Below are 21,146 nucleotides of genomic sequence, written 5' to 3' on the forward strand. Positions count from 1 at the left end.
CATGAATCCACTCCTCTCTGCAACAATAATTTGAGATCAAGAAGATCCGTAATATTTTTAACTCACCCGTGCAAACCGGCTATTGGGAACAGGAATTTTCTTTTTAGGCGAGGCGTGCAGGCTAGAATAGAGTAGTCAGCGACGTAAAAGTCCAATGAAACATTAATTGATCTTCCTTTTTTTAGAACGGCCCATTAGTTGCTACAAGTACAGTATAATTCGCATCTCTAATCCATCATATCCCCTGGCGCTCACATTATGGTAAGTATTTTAATATCCTGCGCTGACCCCGAAGCAATTCGATTATGACAAGTCCACCGCTCCACGCGAAAAGACATCCGCGCTCTCTTTAAGTGAGTTCTCCAAAAACATCAAGGACGTCAGTCAGATGCCCCGGCTCTCCCCTGGCCTGATGTCCACACCTACGGCGCAATTATTTATGTCTCCCGAAGGAGCAGACAATTACACGCACTATACCCATCATCATCACAACTCTCTCTCCTCTCTCAACTCTTCCATCTTGAACCCTACCCCGGGTTCTCTCACCCACGGCGTCGGTGGAAGCAGTACTACGATTTCAGATATATACGCCAGCGCGGCAAATGCCACTGCAGAACCGCTTACTCCTCCGGACTACTTTACCCAACAGCCTGGTGCTATGGAATCGCAGTCCCGAAAGAGTTCATTTTCCAACACCATTTGGAACCAGCCTCCAAATTTCAAGCTTTATTCTCCATGGGGGTCTTCTAGCACCAATGCGCTGGGCGCTTCCTACAATATTCCCGAGCTGGACAGTTTAGGGATTCCTGCTCCCGTGGAACTCAATCGCGCCCCGACTCCAGACGAGCCTGTGCAGCAGCACAAGTTTACCAGAAACCGCTTGATGTCGTTGCAAGGGCCCGTCAGCGTGCCTTCGTTTGAGAAACAATTCCAGAATTTGACCTTATCGCCATCACAAGCTGCCCCGCAACAGAACTCTCGCAAAAGCGTATCCTCGTACCCGACGGTGCTAGACGACTCGACGGATATTCTGGGCTTGTCGAAAGACCAGTTTGGCTGCCGTTTTCTGCAGAAGAAGATCGACGAAGATTTCAGAAAAAACTACCCGCTGATCTTCGAAGAGGTCCACCAGCACTCGGTCGAGCTTATGATGGACCCGTTTGGCAACTATCTCATACAGAAGATCATTCTGAACGCGAGCACTGAAGAGCTCAAGCTGATCCTTACCAACATCGCCCCGCTTATTCATACCATCTGCAGAAATCAGCACGGCACTCGTGCTTGCCAGAAGCTCATCGACTGTCTTTCGACCACTGGCCATTACCGCCTTTTGCAGAACAGCTTGACTCCGCATGTTGTCAGCCTGATTCAGGACCTGAACGGTAATCATGTGGTGCAAAAATGCATCGCCAAGTTTCAGAATGACGACCTGCAGTTCATCATCGACTCTATCTGTAACAACATAGTCAAGATCTCCACCCACAAGCATGGCTGCTGTGTACTGCAGAAGCTGTTGAACAGGTGCAACCACCAGCAGGTTTTGCAGTTGGGCTCTGAGATCGTCGCAAACTCGTACCAGCTGATGCAGGACCAATTTGGCAACTACGTCGTCCAGTTCCTGATTTCGCTTGACATCCCATCTCTGAACTCTGAGCTCGTGAAGATCATGGTGCCTTTCATTTGCGACCTTTCCACACAGAAATTTTCTTCAAACGTGGTCGAGAAGTGTCTCAAGATCAAGTTCGACCTCGGCTTCAACCCTTTGGTCGACGCTCTTTTGCAGTCTCGGGTTCTGGCTGTCCTGGTGAAAGACCAGTTTGGAAACTACGTTGTGCAGACTGCCATGGACAATTCCTCGCCAGAGAACAAACTGAGATTTGCACTTGCGATCAAGCCAATGCTGCCAATGGTTCGACACGCCTCCTTCGGTAAGCGCATCCACAACAAGGTTATGGGCATCTTGAATGATGCGGAGAAGAATATGGATGGCTCATCTCAACTGTTGCCTCCTATCGACTTGCAACGCGTGCGTCCTAGTGACGCAGAAAGATTTTTATGATACATGGCTTATGACTCGAGACGAGACGGTTTGTGACTACTCTGGAATATGGTGTATTTTTTTGTACGAACATGAGATTTATATTTTATCCTAATCCTTTCTACGCTTAGCACGCTCCCATGCACTGAGTCTCTTGCGCTTCTTCTCGGTCGTCACGTCCCTGGAATTATCAAACATACTCCAGTCTTCTCCAAAGAATTCGTTTTGCTGTTTCTTGCGCTTTTCCTTTGCAGACATCTTCAGCTGCGAAGCAGGAAGACGAGTGAAATTCTCTTCTTCGTAGCGTTGAATCTCGGCCTCTTTTTCCAGCTGGCGCCTGGTCTTCATGTCTCGTCCCTTGTTCACAATTGTAGAGCCAATAGAGGTCTCCACAGCAGGAGCTTCACTAAGCTCTTCCAAATACTCGTCCATGGATTGCAGATTTCGGCGGCGTTTCTGAGTAGTATCGGTTTCAGAGAACGTCTGTGGAGGCAAGACGGCAGCAATTTTCGGTGGACGGTACTTTCCGTCGTTCTCATCTTTTTCTGATGTGTCCTGCTTTGAGTCTTTCTTCATGAACGCAGAAGCATCTGGCCTGTAATTGAGCCCTTCGTCCTCGTCTTCGCTGTCTGCGCTGTCCTCGCTGGCGTCGCTATGCACCATCTCGTGCACTTTTTCACTTGCATCATTTTGCTCTTTCTCTCGACGCTGGTACGCACTCACCAATTTATCGAGCTGGTACTGGAGTTTTTTTTCTAAAGGCTTGACACCTCTGTCTAGCGTGACTCTTTGCACTATGCTGTTCTTGACGGCCTTGTCAAATATCTCTGAATCACCGTGTTTCATCAGGTTAATGCGCGAACCCAGAATGACCAGAAGATTATTGATGTATGATAGCATGCTGTTGTTCTTTAGAGAAAGCAGGGAAACACCTTCTATTTCCTGTGTTGATTGCGACTCTTTTACAAGCGACTGCACAAGCTCTGGAATTTTCTCAGAGTCCTCCAAATATGCCACCATGTTGTCCAATGAGGACGACGTCAACTCTATTGACTCCGTGATCGATTTAAGCAGCTCTTCCAAAGACATGGGATAGGTATTTTTCAGATCTAAAATTTTATGCACTGCCAGAGAAAAAAATTTTAAGAGTCCTTTTTATCTTTTGATATACATTATTCCAAATGCCTCAAAACGAGTATATTGAGCAGCATATCAAGCAGCACGGAAGGCGACTGGATTATGAAGAGCGCAAGAGAAAGAGAGAAGCTAGAGAGCTTCACAAAGTCGCCGAAAATGCCCAGACCTTGAAGGGATGGAAAGGAAAGCAATTCGCCAAGAAGCGTTACTCTGAGAAAGTGGCCATGCGTAAGAAGATCAAGGCCCACGAGGAGAGCAAGGTCAAGGGTCCAAAGAAGCCAAAAGAAGACGATGGAGAAGCATTACCTACATATTTGTTAGACAGACAGCAACAGACTACAGCAAAGGCCATCACTTCCTCGCTTAAACAGAAGAGAATGGAGAAAGCAGACAAGTTTTCTGTTCCATTACCGAAAGTGCGTGGTATCAGCGAGGAAGAGATGTTCAAGGTGGTGAAGACCGGAAAGTCCAAGTCGAAGTCGTGGAAGAGAATGATCACCAAACACACATTTGTTGGTGAAGGATTTACTAGAAGACCAGTGAAACTAGAGAGAATTATTCGTCCAGCCGCATTGAGACAGAAGAAGGCCAACGTGACACATCCAGAGTTGAAGGTGACGGTTTTGCTGCCTATTCTGTCCGTCAAGAAAAATCCTCAGTCGCCAATGTACACCACCTTAGGTGTGCTCACGAAGGGAACCATCATCGAAGTTAACGTGTCTGAAATGGGAATGGTTACCGCCGGAGGTAAGGTCGTCTGGGGTAAGTACGCTCAAATTACCAACGAACCAGACAGAGACGGAGTCGTGAATGCAGTGCTACTAGTTTAAAAATTGTTACGGTGTACGGATGTTAAAAGAGCCACATTCTTATCTTAATGGGCGGGCGTATGGCTGACTTTTTTTGATAATAAAATAGTTTTACAGAAGCACCTATTTACCCTTGGAAAGCGAGTCATCTAGCTGCCTAGCTGCAATCTCTCTTTCGGAACTTTACACTCGCTTTACTTATTTGCTATGAGATTGTCCGCGTTAGCTTTAGTCTGGATTTCGGCCTCTGTGGCATCTGCCGTGCCGCTTGGCGGAACGGAGCAGAAAGTTCTCAACTTGGACCTTCACCAGGAAGACTTTTTGCCAGAGGTTGACTCTGAAACACTGCAAGGGCTCATTACCGAAGACGCCTTGAGAAGCAGAGCCGAGGATCTTTTTAAGATTGCCGAGCATTCTGTGGCTCAATTTGGACATCCAACCAGAGTCATTGGCTCCAAGGGCCACTGGAAAACAATTGACTACATCAAGAAGGAGATTCACAAACTCGGTGGGTACTACAATGTCTCTGTTCAGAAGTTTCCTGCTTATATGAGTGAGATTTACAGCATGGGGGCATTTATCAACGGCACTAAGCCAGACTCGCTCACCGAGATGGATATGAGTCCACCGACTCCGAACAAAGATTACGTGAGCGGGCCCTTAGTGCTTGTTTCCAACAACGGATGCGACCTTTCGGACTTTCCAGACAACACCGAGGGTTCTATCGTTCTAGTTCAAAGAGGTGTTTGTCCATTTGGCCAGAAATCCCAGAACGCCGGCAATCTTGGTGCCAAGGCCGCTATCATTTACAACAACGAGGAGGGTAGTATCAGGGGAACTCTAGGCGTTCCTCCTATAGGAGCTGTTGTTGCTCCTACTGTTGGTATTTCCAAGCTAGAAGGAGAAAAGTATGCCTCTCTTTTACGCAACACGTCTTTGAACGCTTCCGTTATGGTTGACTCATTTGTTGGAGAAATCCATACCTTGAACGTCATTGCAGAGACTTTTGAGGGTGACCCGGACAATATTGTTATGCTTGGTGCTCATTCTGACAGCGTTGCTGCTGGCCCAGGAATTAACGACGACGGCTCTGGTACAATTTCGTTGCTGGAAGTCGCCAAGCAGTTATCCAAATTCAAGGTTAACAACAAGGTCAGATTTGCATGGTGGGCTGCGGAAGAGGAAGGTCTCCTAGGCTCCAATCACTATGCAGCGACACTTTCTCCGGACGAAAATTTCAAAATTAGACTTTTTATGGATTACGACATGATGGCATCCCCAAATTACGAGTACGAGGTTTATAACGCTTCCAACGCTGTTAATCCAGTTGGGTCTGAGGAGCTGAAGAACCTATACATCGACTATTACGAATCAAAGGGATTAGATTATGTTCTCATCCCATTCGACGGCAGATCGGACTATGTTGGGTTCATAGAGAATGGGATCCCAGGTGGGGGAATTGCTGCAGGTGCGGAGAAGAAGAACGCGTTCAATGGTGAGGTTCTGGACCCTTGCTACCACAGCCTGTGTGACAACCTCAGTAACCTTGCCTACGACGCCTTTGTCATCAACACCAAGCTTATTGCGCACTCTGTTGCCACCTATGCTAAGTCTCTGGAGGGCTTCCCTGCTAGGCAGAAGACGGTGGATGCTTTTGGCCAAGCTGGTTCCATTTTCCAGTACCGCGGCTCTCACCTAATTGTTTGAGCGTGCTACCAGAATTCATTTTTTGTAAATTTTACGCATGAATAAAACTATGCACCATGCTTTATATATTCCTACTTAGGTATTCGTCCATCGTGTACATTCTACGTGGGTTATGGTTTTCGCCGAGCACGTCTTTGAAGTTGACTCTATTGCTGACCTTGAGCTTGCTCAAAGATGTTGAGCTGGAGCCAGTGGAGGCTGCAGAGCTTGTCGAGTATATTTTTGGCGGAGCAAAAGTTGGTTGCGCGAGGAGTGGGCTCTGGAGGTCGGGCGTGACCACCTCGGTGAGCTTGGTGGGTAACGAGTTGATTGTGTTGACGGAATTTCTATTTTTGGCGGCTTGTGGAGCCACGAAAGGCGCGACAGGATTATTGACTTGGTGTTCGTTGGCGTTCTGAAGATGGCGGTGTTTCATGTTGATAGGCAGCGAGACAGCAGAGTTATTGATGACGGAGGCCTCAGACAAATCCGACTCCGGCGTAGTAGAACCGGAAAGATTCAAGAGCTTGGAAAATCCTTTGAAACGCGACGTGTCGGCCACCTCGTCGAAATCGCTCAGAAGGTCTCCCGAGCGAGAATTGCGTAATAGATGACCCGAGTTGCCGGACCGCTTGAGCACCGTATCGTTGAGCTTGAGGTATGCGTGATGTGTTTTGGAGTCAACAAAATATCTCAGCAGCTTATGCGTTTTAACAGTTTTCAGTGCGACCCGATTTTCGGGCTTCTTTTCCAGCATTTTGCGCAGCAGCTCAACAAGAGACTTGAAATATGACACCACTTTTGAGTTGTAGTCGTAGCCGTAGTTAGCATCAATAAGCCTTTTGAGCGTGTAGCACTCTGCAAACGGCGGGAAGACGATGTCTTTTTCTACCACGTCGTGAAATAACTTAAACTCATTCTCGTTGTAGAAAGGGAAAGTCTCGAAGAAGAGATAAAACAGAGTAATTCCCAGGGACCAGACATCTATCTTGTATCCTGGATCGGACTCTTTCTCTCTTTTAAATTTGAATAGCGAGAAGCCAGACTTGCCTATAGATTGCCCCTTTGTGTTTTCATTTTCACAGATCTCCGGGGCTATGAACAGCGGCGTCCCCACGATCTTTTTAAATACCTCGAGGTTGTCTTCTACTTCATTTCCTGTGAGTTTGTAGCATGTGCCAAAGTCCGATATTTTGACCCTGCCGCGGTGATCAACTAGTAAATTGGAAGGTTTAATGTCTCTGTGTATAATGTTCTGCAAATGAAGAAATTCCAGCCCATTGATCACGTCTTGCAGTTTGGTCTGTATGTTCTCCATATTGTCCTTTGCGGCCGGATAAGTTGCAAAATTAGTCCGATTCAGCTCTCCCATGGAACAGTACTCGCTGACAAAATATATTCGATTGTTGGAAGAGTGGCTAATTATGCCGTACGATTGAATAATATTGGGATGCTGGAAGCCACGCAGTAGCTTGATTATGCGAACCTCGTTCTTTACTCGGTTGATGTTGGACACATTGGACAGATTCAGGATTGGCTTGTCCAGTTTCGTGTTCCCTATTATCTTTATTGCGTAGTAAAACTCTCCATTGACGCTTGCTAAATCCGATATATGGTGGTCCCTGGATGTGGAAACTAGTATCACCCTACCAAAGCGGCCTGATCCAAGCTTCTTGATGCTCTTGAATTCACTTAAATGGAATTCATTATCCATTCTTCCCAATTCCAAGAACAAAACCTAGCAGAAATTATTAAGACCCTTAATCTCTTTTCGCTATTTCGAGGACACCACAAATTGATTCCTTGATTCATAGTTATGCAATCAAGAGCGGAACACAAACCTAGGTGCTTTCCCAAACCTTCAGCAGTCAAAGACTCATCCAGCTACCAAACCTTACCGCGTGGCGTCAGTTACCCGGCCACTGAAAATGTATTATAAAAAGTCGGAAAATTGAACAGTTTTTTTTTCTTAGTGAACGCCTGAAGATCAGATTCTTCGAACATGGCTCTTGCCTTTTACCAGAGCCATCCGGGATCTGTCTTTACTTGAAAAGGCATTACTCGAATTTTTGGAACCCACTCCCAATCGATACTCTTTAGAGATCTTGGGAACCCGTAACCTATATATACGCGAACTAAAATCACCCTGATAGCTGCATTAAGACCGGCACTCTGGTGCCTACGGATGCAGCCTTATCATCTTATCTTCACGTTTTACTCTGTCTGGATCCATCCGCTCCTTATCCGGGGTGGTGAGATCTCGTGTTCGAACTCTTCGGCAGAAGTTACATAACCCCTGCCTAATTCGGAATGAAAATTTTTGTGGATCCGTGTTGATGTTTTCAATTAGATCCCGTATTTGTATTTTTGTTTTGTTCGATAGCTAGCATTTAAAATTCACGTAGAAAAAGCGTGAATATCACTTCCAAATTCATTCCAAACAGTTCAATCTGTTTATGTCTCTCATTTCATTCATATATTAGCCAGCCTTCACATCGTTTACGTGATTCTAATGAATATAATGCTCATCAAAAAGGACAAATGCTCAAAGGGGACGCAGTATTGCCAGACCAGCAACGACGTGAGTTCCACGACTATTGTGCTTGCGGTGGTGATACCCGTCGCTGTTGTGGCAATGGTGGTCGCGTTTTTCATCTGGAGAGCCTGGAAACGTAATAAGAAGGAGGCTCTTGAGGACAATGATCCCGACTTTTACGGTGAAAATACCGTGTTACCGGACTATCCAATAAAGGAAGAAATATTTGCAGGCAGGAACGCTAGTGAGAATCCATTTGATGCGTCGAATACTCGTTACCCCCAAGCAGCCCTTGACGAAAAGGAGCAGAGCTTTAACAATAAGGCAGGATCTTATTATAACACGTCTCAATTAAGCCTTGGAACAGACAATATGCTTGGAACCCCACGCGCCCACGTGGAGTCTTTTGTTTTGCCTCGCGTTGACGATTCCACCTCCAAGCATTCCTTGGATCAGCTCTCTAGACAACTTGGAGGCGTGTATCCGGGATACAAGGTCCCAGAGAGTGTTAGGCTCAGCTCTAACAATCATTCCAGAAAGTCTTTGTTTTCAGAGAATTCCGGAGATCTCACTGGTTTTGAGAGATCCACTGAGGACTTGGGCAGAACTCTTGGGCCACATAGCTCGGACAAGTCTCCAGAAACTCCTCAGAAATCCTCAACAGTTTACTCTCAACCTGATAATACATGCTCCCCGCCAACTTCTGGTCCTCCTGGTGACCCAGAGGAATCTGACGATGATAAGTTCTACGAAACGACCGATCCAGGGCACCGGATGTCCTATGATGCCGGAGATAGTCACAAGTACTCGTTCGACGACACAGATGCTTCTGTGGTGCATCGCCATAGCCACGAGTTGGATGCCAATATCCAGCCGCTAGACATCGAGCCGGATCATGAGAATCCCGATCAATTTGCGTCCGATTACGTTCCAGAAAGCTTGCCAGGGGAAAAGTATACTAATAAGCCAGAGAATGAGATTGTGTCCAGCTCTTCGATGAGTAAAGCTCTTCCAGAACCTGAAAATGGGGAAGTTCCCGATTTAAACGAAGCTCTTGTAGAGGAGCAGATACCGATTTCACCTGAAGAGGAGGAACAGATCAACAGAATGAAGTCTGTTTACAAAGTCTATTTCTCAAGAGAGAATTCTCTGAAGTCGAAGAAGTCAAACCACATGTTTTTCGAGGACCAGGATATGCCACCTTTGCCGCAGCTGCCACAAAACCAGGAGCAAGATATGCCACATGAGCCAGCATATGTAACTGAGCCAGGCCACGAAAACGTCTCTGCACCTCCAAAGGGTGCAGAGGCGGATTTCAATCACTCTGCTAGTAACGGCAGACCAGAGCTTAGATTGGACACTTCAGTGAACGATCATCGTGCAAGCTATTCGTCCTCTGTCTACTTGGACGACGGAGCGGTTCCCGTGCAACAGCACGGTCACCCATTCTATCCTCACCAGCATATCCAGAACATTTTGAACCAGCAACAGTCGCAGGCGCATTACTTCCGTCAAACGGCTGCACAACAGAGAAAGCCTCAGCACTATCCTGTCAAGCAGAAGCTCGAAAACCTTCCGTCGCCCCACGAGCTGAACAACAGAAACTCTGCTTTGGAGACCTTCACACAGTTTGAGAAGCAACGCAAATATACTGGCAAGAAGGGACAGTCTCCGGTGGTGATGCAGCAAAATTTCAGTCCTATCGAGAACACGCAATGGGGACCGAGCCAGACAAACTCATCCCAGCCTTCGCCTCACCAGATCAGAGACTCAATCTCCATGTTCAATCCTGTGGATATCAACTACAAGAAGACCTACAAGCCTAGCGGAACGCTAGCCGAACAAGTCCGCAAGGTTTCTCCTAGCGCACGGTCATTCTCTCCAACATCTTCCGGATTTGCATACGACGACCAGATGCCGCGGCCAATGACCAGAGTGGGTTCTGAGACGCTTATTCCAAAATCAGGCTCCCAAGCCGATCTTAGAAAATATGTAGACAATGCCAACCTATAGTTTAGTTCATCAAATGAGAAAAAATTGAGATACATATTTTATTAAAACCATGTCGCAGATGAAGGGTCTAGTCCAGTTCATCACGGACATCCGAAACTCCAAGGAACAGGAACAGGAAGACAGACGTGTCCAATCTGAGCTCGTTCACATTCAGAAACAGTTCCAGCAGCCCAATCTTTCCGGCTATCATCGCAAGAAGTACATTTGCAAGCTGCTGTATATCTATCTGATGGGCTACGAGTTCACGTTTGGCCTGAGCGAAGCAATGGCCCTTGCCCGCTCGAGGGTCTATTCTGAGAAAACCATTGGATATCTGGCTCTATCGCTCTTCTACCAGACGCGCACAGAGGACGTTGACACGGTATTTGAAACTATACACAACGATCTTGCCCATCAGAAGGAAGACTTTGTCTGTCTTGCGCTCCAGTTTCTCTCTTCCGTGGCTGACTCGGAGGCGTACAGCAGGGCATTTGAGGAGCAGGTATTCCAGTTGATTAGGTCGCCCCTTTCGTCCAGTCTAGTTCGTAAAAAAGCCGTTCTGACGATGCTGCAGCTGCTCAAAATTGATCCCCTCCTGGTCACCAGACAGCCAAGCTTGGTTTCCCGGGTCGCACCGCTGATCAACGATTCCGACTTTGGAGTGAGCATCGCTGCCGTCTCGCTGGTCCAGCATGTTGCCAAACTGGATTTGGATCTCTGTGCCAGCTGCACCACGCTAGCTCTAGAGAAATTACACAAGATCGTCGTCGAGGCCGAATGTCCCGCCTCACACATGTATCACGGCATTCCTGCGCCCTGGCTGACCGTCAAACTGTTTCAACTGCTCGAAACTCTGGTCCCGAACATCGACGCAATGCCCCTGGACCAGGCCAACATGCATACCGTGAGAACCGTGATCCAGCGAGCTATTTCCATGGCCATATCACAGTCGCCGTTGGTGTCTGCCGAGGCGCGGCACACAAGGGATTTCGTCCTGCTGGGCGCCGTGTCGCTGGCCGCACACGTCGACCCTTCTGCCGATCAATCGACAATCGCAGCCGATGCGCTTTGCCAGCTGCTGCAGTCCGCAGAAACGAACACGCGCTACCTGAGCCTAGCTGCTCTGGCAAAGCTTGCGGCAAGAAACGACGAACCCGTTTTGATGACTATCAACAAGCATATAGAGCAGATCTTCTCCCTGCTTCGCGACAGAGACGTTTCCGTGAGACGACTTTCTCTGGATCTCATGTACATTATTTGCAACTCTGATACGGTGCAGCAGATGTGTCAGCGGCTACTGGAATACCTTTCTGTGACTGACTTTGCCATGAAATCCGAGGTTGCCGTCAAAATCGCCGTGCTCGCCGAGAAATTTGCCACAAACGCTACCTGGTATGTCACCACCATGATGAAGCTGATCTCTGGAGCAGGCAATTATCTCGACGAGGAGGTGCGACAGCGGCTGATCCAGATCGTCGTCAACAACGACTCCATCCAGGCCACGGCGTGCCGTCTCTGCTACAGTGCGCTCAAATCGGGTACTTACCCAGAGTCTATGGTGAAGGTGGCTGCGTTCTTACTTGGTGAGTTTGGCACGCAGCTGGATACTCCCCTAGTGCAGCAGTTTGAGCTGCTTTACAGCTGCTACTTCCAGACCTCTGTCACGGCCAGATGTGTTCTGCTTTCGAGTTTCCTCAAGTTCTACGTCCACGAGCCGCAGCTCAGACCGCGAATTTTGGAGCTATACCAACAGGAATCCAACTCTTTCAGTGCAGAGATTCAGCAGCGGTGTCTGGAGTACTCTAAGCTGGTGACGCTGCCAGATAGCTCGCTGTTGAATCTTGTGGTAGTCGCCATGCCTCCCTTCCAGTCAAAAATCTCGCCTTTGATCTCCAGACTGGGAAACGTCCAGCAGCTGCAGCAGAGCTTCCAGCTGAACCTGCCGTATGCTGCGCGCTCTTCGTCGTCGCTAGAAAGACCCAAATCGCCCAAAAAAGCAGCTCCGCCTCGCCCCAGAAGCAGGAAGAACACCAATCCGATTATGTCTCCGCCGCTCAATTCCACCACCACCCCAAGCCTCACAGACCTAGACGACTCGTCGCGGTCCATGTCGCACTCCTCGGACTCGCAATTCTCCTACAATTCCGCTGCAAACCCTTCTGTCGACCATTTGCCAGCTTTCAGCCCTAACTGGAAAGAGGGATACTACCGTCTACTGCATTACGATCAGGGAATTTTCTACGAGGACTCGTTATTCAAAATTTTATTCAGACTCAGAAGAAATCATGCTCAGTTGCACTACGAGCTGTCTTATTCCAATAAGTCTCCCGGTACAATCACCGGCCTGACAAGCGAGGTGATTGCTAACCTGAGCAATGCCGAAGATCCAGGATACGTGATCAAAATCATCAAACATCCAGAGTCCACCATCACTTCCAATTCGAAATCGGTCCAGATCTTCGACGTCACCGTGCGGAAGCCGTATCTGGACAGAGAGGCACCCAGCATCAGTATATCATTTGTGTGCGGGACCCTGTGTCAATACAAGCTGCGGCTTCCGGCTGTAGTTGGGAAGATCATGGTGAGAGGTACGCCTCTGCCCAAGGAGTCATTCTTCACCAGATGGAGGCAGGTCAGCAGTTTGCCTGGTGGAGAGTGCCAGAAGGTGATCCGGCTTTCCTCGCCGATGCAGACGGTGATTCTGAGTCGGACCATGCAGCTCTTTGGATTCAATTTGCTCAAGAACATTGACTACAACATGCACAATATCGTGTGCACTGGTATTTTGAGTATGGCAGCTGGCGGGGCAGGGTGCTTGATGCGGATCGAGACAAATCCTCAGGACGCTCGTGTCCTGCGAATTACAATGAGATGCACTGTCTCTGGGCTGGCAGATATTCTGGTGGGCACATTGACAGATCTGTTAGATAACATTTAAAGTATATCATTTTAGCGTGGTTTTTACTAGAAAAAAATGTTCAACTTGATAAGGCCTCGAGTTTTTATTAGACTTAAGCATTTTCCATCCATGAGTTTGGAGTACACATCCGAGAGAGGCGAGGAACTTGTCTCGAATGCCAATAAGATTGCGCAGAGAGTCCGGGAGCTGAACGATAAAGCTAGATTGGTGTGTGTGTCGAAGTTCAAGCCGGCGAGCGACATCAAGGCACTGTACGACGCCGGCTACAGACATTTTGGCGAGAATTATGTCCAAGAGCTTCTGGAGAAGGCCAAAGTGCTGCCAAAGGATATCCAATGGCACTTTATCGGCGGATTGCAAACCAACAAAACTAAGGACCTTGCGAAGAACATCGACAACCTGTACGCTGTGGAAACGATCGATACTGAGAAAAAAGCGCGCAAACTGAACGATGTGCGCATTCAGTCGGGAAAGCCGATTATCAACGTCTACATCCAGGTAAATACCTCTGGCGAGGAACAGAAATCGGGAATTTCTCCGGAAGAGTGTTTGCAGCTGGCGAAAATTATCGTCAATGAGTGTCCAAAGCTCCATCTGGAGGGGTTGATGACGATTGGCTCGATTGTGCAGTCGATCTCGAGCAACGAAAACCAAGACTTCAAGACGCTTGTGGAAGTTAGCAAGAAGCTGGAGGCCGAGCTCGGAAGAAAATTGGAGTTGAGCATGGGAATGAGTAATGATTTCGAAGAGGCTCTCAGGCAAGGCTCGAGCTCCGTGAGAGTGGGATCCAGTATTTTTGGTAGCAGACCTACAAAATAGATTTATTCTAATTTATTATTCGTTTTTTCTGTTTTCGCTATGGGCCCTAGAAAACAGGCCACGAGGCGGTCCACGAGATCACAAATAAAGAAATCTGAGCCTGTGGTTGAAGAAGAGCAACAAGTATCTCCAGACCCGACTACCCCTCAAGGCCTGCTACAATCGATCAGCATAACTCAGTATGTATTTGAGCTTGTTGATAGAGAGGCCTCGATAGCAGACTGGATCCAGTGGTTTGTTCTACTCTTTGTTGCAAATGTGATATACGTCTTGTTCAACGACAAATCGAAGGGCGATTCGTTCAATGTGCAGTATTTGTACGACTCTATTTTTACACTGTTGTGTGTTGTCTGTCAAATGGCCATAGTCTTCCATCATCTCTGGAAAAAATATAAAGTCACCGGCCAAAACGCTCCACAGTTGCCTGAGCTGGAACTCATCTATGCTGTCTTTATTCCACTTGCAATTTCGCTCATGCAAAGTCCAAGAAACCTGGTCCTCGTTGCAGGTTCTGTCGCGCTCGTGTCTGATCTGAATGAGCTGGTAAAGATAGGAGTCTCTGTGCTTTTGGAAATTCAGCTGCTTACATCACATGAAAGCGTCGAATCCTTGCCCTTTGTTTTTGTCCTCGCTGGCCCCGTGTGGCACGTGACCGTTACGTCCCTGCTGGAGTATGTGTCTCCTAACTCGTTCTCCAAAAGCGAAAGAAACATCTTGGGGACTCTTGCCGTCGCTATGGTTCTGTTCATCAACGCACAATCTTCAGTGCACCTCCAGATCCTCCAGAAACTCATGGTGTCATTTTCTGCGGCCACAGGCCTCTGTTACGCAATCTACCTGGTATACGAAAAGACCGACCGCAACTGGGCCGTTCTTGCCATTTTGCAGGCGGCGTTCTATGGCACAGGGGTCCGTCTTTCCATCTACTTCCTAACACCGGTACTCAAGGAAAACCCCCTGCTATGGCTGCAAGATTACATCCAGGAAACGGAATCTCGATGGTTTATCTTCCAGCTCTGGCTCTGTGGGCTTTTTATTGTACTGCCTTCTCTGTTCATCATCGCGCCAGTGTTTCCATTGGACGTGCGCCGGAAAGTTTGGCATTTCGTCTTGTTTACGGCGTTGTCCTACCCGCTGCTCGTTGATTCGCAGATGGTTTCTCTGGCACTAATCGGACTATTCGGTCTATTGTTACTGGTGGAACTGCAAAGAGCGTTGCGGATCCCGCCATTCGGCAGCTTTCTCCAACAGAAGTTTTCTGATTTCCTAGATGAGAAAGATTTAAAGGGCGAGATCGTCTCATCGTACCTATTCTTGGTGCTGGGCGTTGCACTGCCGATCTGGCTCGACCCCGAGGCTCCGGAAGCGATAGCAGGTCTGGTCACTGTTGGTCTCGGCGATTCGTTTGCTTCGCTTTTGGGCAAGCGGATAGGAGCCAATTTCTGGCCAGGAACCAAGAAAACAGTCGAAGGGTCCGTTGCATTTGTGGCAGCTACCGCAGGGGGCTTGGTGTTTTTCAAGCTGTTAGGCCAGAACGACTTCTCCTATTCCAACATTTTATGCTCGGCAATGCTTTCTGCAATGGTGGAGGGGTGCACGACAATGAACGACAACCTGTTGGTACCAATATTCACCTATCTGTGTTTGACTGTCTTCAAATACTTCTAGCCGTGCTCTAAAAATTTAATAGATTTAAATACTAAACTGAAATGGACTTGGAGTCCGTCGAAAGCGTCGATTTTACGAAGGTAAGACGGCACCTTTGAGTGGCTAATACTAGATCGCGCAATTACCCCCACCGTGCTTTGATTTGCCGGATCTCGCGGGATACTCCCAGATCAAACAGATAAACACAGAGTTAGAGGGAGAACGATATATTCAGCTGAACGTGCAAAACACCCCTGAGTGGATAAACTATGTTTGCGAACTTGTGATGAGGAGTGATGCACTGGGACTTGTCGCTATTCTGGACTGCGCTTACCAGTTCGGGTCTCCTGATATAGTGAACTCTGGCCTCTATCAGATCAAGAGACAGCTGCAAAAAAGTCATTCAGACACGGAGATACGCGACTTGCTAGAGCGAGTACTTGTCTATGACAGTTTTGAGACCCTTGGAGACGTGAACAAGTTTCTGAACAACATTTTGGAGGTGATACCGACGCAGTTCCAGAATCGACCTCTCAACTGCATCCTGGTCTCAAACACGTCGATTTTCTACTGGGATCTCCGCGATATGGACAATTTTGACGAGCTTGCCGAGCTCCATCGCATCTGCAGGCAATTGTCCTCGAAGCTCGGGTGCTACGTGCTATCAAGCCGAAGTCTGTTTGAGTAAGAACGTGCCTCATACACCCGTACACTGCAAATAGAGTACCGAGCAAAAAAATTTTTAGGAGCGAGAGACAGATCAACAAAATCATCTTGACAGAATGGCCACCGAAGACCTCAAACCAAAGATTCTTTCGCAGGTTGAGTTCTACTTCTCGGACTCGAATCTTCTCAATGACAAATTCCTCTTTACCACTCAACAAGCCAACGACGGTTGGGTCCCGATTAGCGTCATTTCGCAATTCGAGCGTATGAAGAAGTATAGACCGATCGAGACGATTGTCGAGGCCCTGAGACAGTCTGAGAACCTCTTGGAGGTGTCGGAGAATGGCGAGATGGTGAGAAGAAAGACACCATTGCCTGCAAACCAGAACGAGGTCCAAGTTGCAATCAACAAGAGAAGCGTTTTTGTCGAGCACTTGCCGGAGGATGCGACTTTGGACGAGCTCATCGAGTACTTTGGAACGTTTGCCCCTGTCAACCAGGTTAGAATGAAGAAAAGGGACAAGAAGTTTGTTGGATCTGTTTTCGTTGAGTTCAAAAAGGAAGAGGACGCACAGAAATTCATGTCTGCCGAGGAGAAGCCGAAGTACCACGGCAAGGAGCTCAATGTGATCAGCAAGGTGAGCTACGACGAATACAAGGCCCAGAAGTTTGGCGAGAGAAGGGGCGGCCGTGGCAGAAAGGAAAAATACAGAAAGGACGACCAGAAGGACCGGAAGAGAGAGGAGTCTCCAAAGAGAGAGGAGAAGGGAGAAAAGGAAGACAGAAACGACACGAGGGAGGAGAATGAGCCAAGGGACGACACGAAGAAAGAGTAATGTGTACTATATCTAGACCGACTGTGCTTACATAATACAAATCTGTGGATACTTATTTTTCAGGGACGCGACGCGATTAAAAAAACCTCTCTAGTATGGCATCCCAAAGCGTGCTGCTTCAGTTCAATCTGAAGCCAGAGGACTCGGAGGTTAGCTCCAGATGTGAGGAGCTGATGGCCATATTTGGTCTGAGCGCAGAGGATCTGTTTGTCCAATGGGAGACCTACGTGATGAACGCGAGTGCAGCTGATGATCCGCTGCAGTTGAACGTTGAGAATCTCGGGAAACTGCAGCAACATCTCCAGAAAAAGCTTGTGAAAAGTCAGCAGAAGACGCCGCTCTCTGCAGTCAAGCGTCCGATGATGAGAACGCCAAACATGAACTTAGTACCATCAACCCCGTCCGTCAAGAGGCGCAGGAAGGATACACCACAGAGTGCCGATGCCAGTTTTGCTGGCCTGGACTCGTCGCCGCTGCGTTCCTCTCCAACAAAATCTGCGGTCTCGGGCGAAATCATCGAGACGTTGAACGGCCATTTGGACGTTCTTCCTGGAAGCGGGATTAGGCCGAAGCTGCTGGCCAACTTCAATCCTCAGAAATACAAGTTCCGCACCATGAATCAGAAACTGCTGGAAGTGGCGGACTACCTTGACGAGCAAATTGACAGCATGGCCAAAGCTGTGCTTGAACACTACAAATTTGACAGCGAGGAGTTTGGCAACCCGAATATCCAGTCCCAAACTGAGATCCTCACTGTGGGGCGAATCGTGCCAGACTCGCCATTGACGGCCTCAGACGCCGATCTGAACGCCAATTCGCTGTTTCTGGAAACGTCGCGACTGGGCGGAATAGGCCAGAGAATTAAGCTCGATCTTTCCTCGCTGCATGACTACTCTTTTTTTCCTGGCCAGATTGTTTGCTTTCGCGGCCAAAATCTCACAGGAGAGTTCTTCAAAGTCACTGAAACGCACCAGATACCATTTCTGGGATCACCTGTCTCGTCCGCCGAGGAGCTGCAGTCGTATGAGTACGGTGCAGGAAATATGAAGGTGATTTTCACTGCGGGACCTTACACGCCCCAGAGAGAGCTTAAGTACAGCTATCTGGCGGAGTTCGTGGACAGAATGAACAACGAGGTGCGTCCAGACACAGTGGTGATGTTTGGGCCCTTTGTGGATGTGAATCACGTCCAAGTAGCAGACGGAACGCTTCACTTCGACGAGCTCGAAAAACAGCCGGCAACGCTAGATGATGTGTTTCGTACCGTGGTGGCACCGATCCTACGGAGACTCGAATGCTTGGTGATTCTGGTGCCCTCCACGAAAGATGCCACAACCAAGCACGCAGCGTATCCGCAGGACTCGTTCGACAGAAAAAACCTGGGCTTGCCCAAAAACGTCAAGTGTTTCCCGAATCCAGCCACTTTTCAACTCAACGAATTTCTCATCGGCTGCTCCAACAACGACATCTTCAAAGACCTCAAGGACGTGGCTGCGGGCGCCCCATTGAAGGAGTCGCGCTTCGACAGAATCTCTGGTCACGTGATCGAGCAGCGGCGGTACTACCCGGTGTTTCCTGGCGGACTGAAACAAAAACGGAGTCTCAAGGAGGACGAGCAGGCTGTGCATATTAGCGGCGCGGACCTGCACGTCAGCTATATGGGACTAGCTGAATTTAACACGTCTTTGCCAGATATACTCGTGATTCCTTCGGAGCTCAAGGCATTCAGCAAGATTGTGCAGAACGTGCTAGTAGTCAACCCTGGCACATTTATGCGCCAGAATGCAGCAGGCTCATATTGCGAGGTAAATCTCAAGGCGCCAAAGCTTGATGAGCTCGAAAAAGCGGGCGACTTATATCTCCACACCGTGTGGAAAAGAGCACGGGTGGATGTCAGACGAACATGAGGTTAGCAAAAGGATATATATAATAGCTTCAGACTATTTAGTCTTTTTATCCTCCACAATGACTCTCTTCGGAAGAACCGAGGCAAACTTGAGTAATTCATTGACGTTGTTGACATAAGTCGAAGGTTTATCTTCTTCCTCTCTTTCCATCAGTCTAGCCAGAGCTGCTTCTTTCTTGACACTTTCTGGTGACGCTTCGACGTAGTACTCGTTGATGATCATCTCGCCAAAGAATGAGACGGAGTGCACGAGAATTCCTCCAATAACAATAAAGGGAAGAATCAGATACCAGCTGTTTTTCACTGAAGTACGAGATGTCGATGCAACAATGTCACCTCCATTATACATCAAAGAAATGGAAGTGGAAGTGATGGTGCCGATAATCAGCAGAATTTTGATGAAAAGAGTCCATGGGAAAGCATTTTCCACGCGTTCTGGAAGAGGAACCCTGGTGAGGTTCAGAAGCTTGAAGTAGTCAGCCTTGTCCTGAAAGAGTTCTATAACCAAGGAGATAACTGGGCCGAGTGACGAGGCTGGTCCAAACAGCATCAGGAACCCGAATTGAATCACAAGCTGTCTGAACTCGTCGTCTGCAGAGAACTCTGGCAGTTCAACCATCTTACGAATGCTCTCTAGATACTCCTTCTCCTGAGGAGGATCGGTGAGTTTGACCGGTAACAGCTTGGCTGGACCCATGAGAGACTTCAAAGCTGGAAGTGCAAAGATCCTGGTTAGCACTTGAGGAAGCACAAATTCCAGCAGTAGACCCACAATTTGGTTGGTCAGAATATAATACGTGTACTGCGTGTTGAGTCTCAGCTTGTTGATCTCGTAGTCGGATTGCAGCAGCGTGATCTTTGGAATGTACGACTTAGAGCTGGACACCTTCTCGGCGTAGGAACCTATGTGAGGCAAGTATTCGTTGAGTTTGTATCCGAATGGTAGGTAGATGAATGAAGTGATGATTAGTGCCATGTAGCTTGCCAGAAAGTTGAAAACAAACATTTTAATCAAGAATGATTTCCTTTTGGTACTTGGGCTAGCATTCCCTTCGAACGAGAGATAGCCATTGACCACCACTGTGTAGACCGCGGTGCATATAGGGACAATGGAGCAAATCAAGATGGTAGGGACTAGCGAGAGGTAGGGTTTGAGTGGGCCTTGGTAAATCTCTGTCAACAAAATCTCTATGACAAAACAACCCAGTTGATAGAACACCAAAGTTAAGCCAGCTCCGACAGCTATTGGAGTGAACATAAGTTTGCGCAGAAGCACCTGGTGTGGCCTAATTTTAGAGCCTGAGCTCTTCGACTCCAATTTCGACACATTGGTCAGATTCCACTTCATAGAAAGCTGTTTTTCCTTGAAGTACCAGCTCAGGTAAAACCCAAGACCACTCAGCAGGTTAAGAACAGTAAACACCTTGGAGTACCTGCCATATATGCGATTGCAAATAACTCCAATAACGGACAGCAATGTGAGCCAGTATATGTACAGGTTGCTAAGCTGGAAGTAAAAAGCAGTCGGGGAACCAAAGTTCTGAAACAGAAAATCGGACTGCTTTGAGGAGAATGGCTCACTGAAGAATGACAGCAAGTTGCTTCTCAACTTTTGAGCTTCTTTTTGGATAGCTTCGTAGTTTGCAACAGGAACACACGCCTCGACAAACTTCCAACTGCCTTCTCCAGGCGTAATCTCTGCGTTACCTTCCACCTTCTCTCCTGTCAACTTAGTGTATACTAATCTGAGTCTATCTGCTGTGGAAATATCAGAAGGTGAATTGACTCCGTAGAAGCCTTCAACCTCTTTGGTCTTCTTTGCTAGTTTCTCAAAAAAATCGTCCTTTAGCTTTATGAAAACAAGCAGATGGTTGGAATCAGAATGCGGTCTGACGCTTATCTGAAATCCATTAAGATCCAATGTCTTCACCAGCCTCTGAAGATTGGTATCAGACTGAGTCTGAGGCTCTAAAGTCTTCGGATCAACCAGGTAGAGAACCTTCAGCACATAGTCCGGTTTTAACTGCTGCAAGCTACCAATTGGGGCTTCTTCCTGATTCGAGGATGGTTTTAATGATCTATTCTTTGTTTCTAAGGAGCTTTCAGTAGCTGTAGCATCCGAGTTTACCTCCTGGGCCATGATATAGAATGAAA

At 47.8% G+C, this 21,146-nt stretch overlaps 13 protein-coding genes across 13 annotated transcripts; 10 read left to right on the plus strand and 3 right to left on the minus strand.

Annotated features, from left to right (window-relative positions):
• Positions 1-388: 388 nt before the first annotated feature.
• KL911_000259 (uncharacterized protein) lies at positions 389-2,059 on the plus strand (the record flags this gene model as incomplete). Its single annotated transcript, XM_043197675.1, has 1 exon — positions 389-2,059. The coding sequence occupies one exon, from the start codon at positions 389-391 to the stop codon at positions 2,057-2,059; it is 1,671 nt and encodes a 556-aa protein (XP_043056952.1).
• A 90-nt stretch (positions 2,060-2,149) lies between these two features.
• On the minus strand, positions 2,150-3,127 carry KL911_000260 (uncharacterized protein; the record flags this gene model as incomplete). The annotated part of the gene is made up of 1 exon (XM_043197687.1): positions 2,150-3,127. One exon carries the CDS (start codon positions 3,125-3,127, stop codon positions 2,150-2,152), a length of 978 nt encoding a protein of 325 aa, XP_043056953.1.
• A 92-nt stretch (positions 3,128-3,219) lies between these two features.
• Positions 3,220-4,005, plus strand: KL911_000261 (uncharacterized protein; the record flags this gene model as incomplete). Its single annotated transcript, XM_043197698.1, has 1 exon — positions 3,220-4,005. One exon carries the CDS (start codon positions 3,220-3,222, stop codon positions 4,003-4,005), a length of 786 nt encoding a protein of 261 aa, XP_043056954.1.
• Positions 4,006-4,191: 186 nt separating this feature from the next.
• On the plus strand, positions 4,192-5,691 carry KL911_000262 (uncharacterized protein; the record flags this gene model as incomplete). The annotated part of the gene is made up of 1 exon (XM_043197709.1): positions 4,192-5,691. The coding sequence occupies one exon, from the start codon at positions 4,192-4,194 to the stop codon at positions 5,689-5,691; it is 1,500 nt and encodes a 499-aa protein (XP_043056955.1).
• Positions 5,692-5,752: 61 nt separating this feature from the next.
• Positions 5,753-7,384, minus strand: KL911_000263 (uncharacterized protein; the record flags this gene model as incomplete). Its single annotated transcript, XM_043197720.1, has 1 exon — positions 5,753-7,384. The coding sequence occupies one exon, from the start codon at positions 7,382-7,384 to the stop codon at positions 5,753-5,755; it is 1,632 nt and encodes a 543-aa protein (XP_043056956.1).
• Positions 7,385-8,182: 798 nt separating this feature from the next.
• Positions 8,183-10,219, plus strand: KL911_000264 (uncharacterized protein; the record flags this gene model as incomplete). Its single annotated transcript, XM_043197731.1, has 1 exon — positions 8,183-10,219. The coding sequence occupies one exon, from the start codon at positions 8,183-8,185 to the stop codon at positions 10,217-10,219; it is 2,037 nt and encodes a 678-aa protein (XP_043056957.1).
• A 49-nt stretch (positions 10,220-10,268) lies between these two features.
• Positions 10,269-13,136, plus strand: KL911_000265 (uncharacterized protein; the record flags this gene model as incomplete). The annotated part of the gene is made up of 1 exon (XM_043197742.1): positions 10,269-13,136. The coding sequence occupies one exon, from the start codon at positions 10,269-10,271 to the stop codon at positions 13,134-13,136; it is 2,868 nt and encodes a 955-aa protein (XP_043056958.1).
• Positions 13,137-13,172: 36 nt separating this feature from the next.
• On the plus strand, positions 13,173-13,937 carry KL911_000266 (uncharacterized protein; the record flags this gene model as incomplete). Its single annotated transcript, XM_043197753.1, has 1 exon — positions 13,173-13,937. One exon carries the CDS (start codon positions 13,173-13,175, stop codon positions 13,935-13,937), a length of 765 nt encoding a protein of 254 aa, XP_043056959.1.
• Positions 13,938-13,976: 39 nt separating this feature from the next.
• Positions 13,977-15,605, plus strand: KL911_000267 (uncharacterized protein; the record flags this gene model as incomplete). Its single annotated transcript, XM_043197764.1, has 1 exon — positions 13,977-15,605. One exon carries the CDS (start codon positions 13,977-13,979, stop codon positions 15,603-15,605), a length of 1,629 nt encoding a protein of 542 aa, XP_043056960.1.
• Positions 15,606-15,646: 41 nt separating this feature from the next.
• On the plus strand, positions 15,647-16,272 carry KL911_000268 (uncharacterized protein; the record flags this gene model as incomplete). The annotated part of the gene is made up of 2 exons (XM_043197775.1): positions 15,647-15,685; positions 15,922-16,272. 2 exons carry the CDS (start codon positions 15,647-15,649, stop codon positions 16,270-16,272), a joined length of 390 nt encoding a protein of 129 aa, XP_043056961.1.
• Positions 16,273-16,366: 94 nt separating this feature from the next.
• On the plus strand, positions 16,367-17,086 carry KL911_000269 (uncharacterized protein; the record flags this gene model as incomplete). Its single annotated transcript, XM_043197786.1, has 1 exon — positions 16,367-17,086. One exon carries the CDS (start codon positions 16,367-16,369, stop codon positions 17,084-17,086), a length of 720 nt encoding a protein of 239 aa, XP_043056962.1.
• Positions 17,087-17,181: 95 nt separating this feature from the next.
• KL911_000270 (uncharacterized protein) lies at positions 17,182-18,993 on the plus strand (the record flags this gene model as incomplete). The annotated part of the gene is made up of 1 exon (XM_043197798.1): positions 17,182-18,993. One exon carries the CDS (start codon positions 17,182-17,184, stop codon positions 18,991-18,993), a length of 1,812 nt encoding a protein of 603 aa, XP_043056963.1.
• Positions 18,994-19,026: 33 nt separating this feature from the next.
• KL911_000271 (uncharacterized protein) lies at positions 19,027-21,132 on the minus strand (the record flags this gene model as incomplete). The annotated part of the gene is made up of 1 exon (XM_043197809.1): positions 19,027-21,132. The coding sequence occupies one exon, from the start codon at positions 21,130-21,132 to the stop codon at positions 19,027-19,029; it is 2,106 nt and encodes a 701-aa protein (XP_043056964.1).
• Between the last annotated feature and the right edge of the window lie 14 nt (positions 21,133-21,146).

This window comes from Ogataea haglerorum, assembly GCF_019207285.1.
Source record: "Ogataea haglerorum isolate 81-453-3 chromosome Unknown 81-453-3_NODE_1_length_915391_cov_96.871712, whole genome shotgun sequence".
In the NCBI taxonomy this organism is placed as follows: Eukaryota; Fungi; Ascomycota; class Pichiomycetes; order Pichiales; family Pichiaceae; genus Ogataea; species Ogataea haglerorum.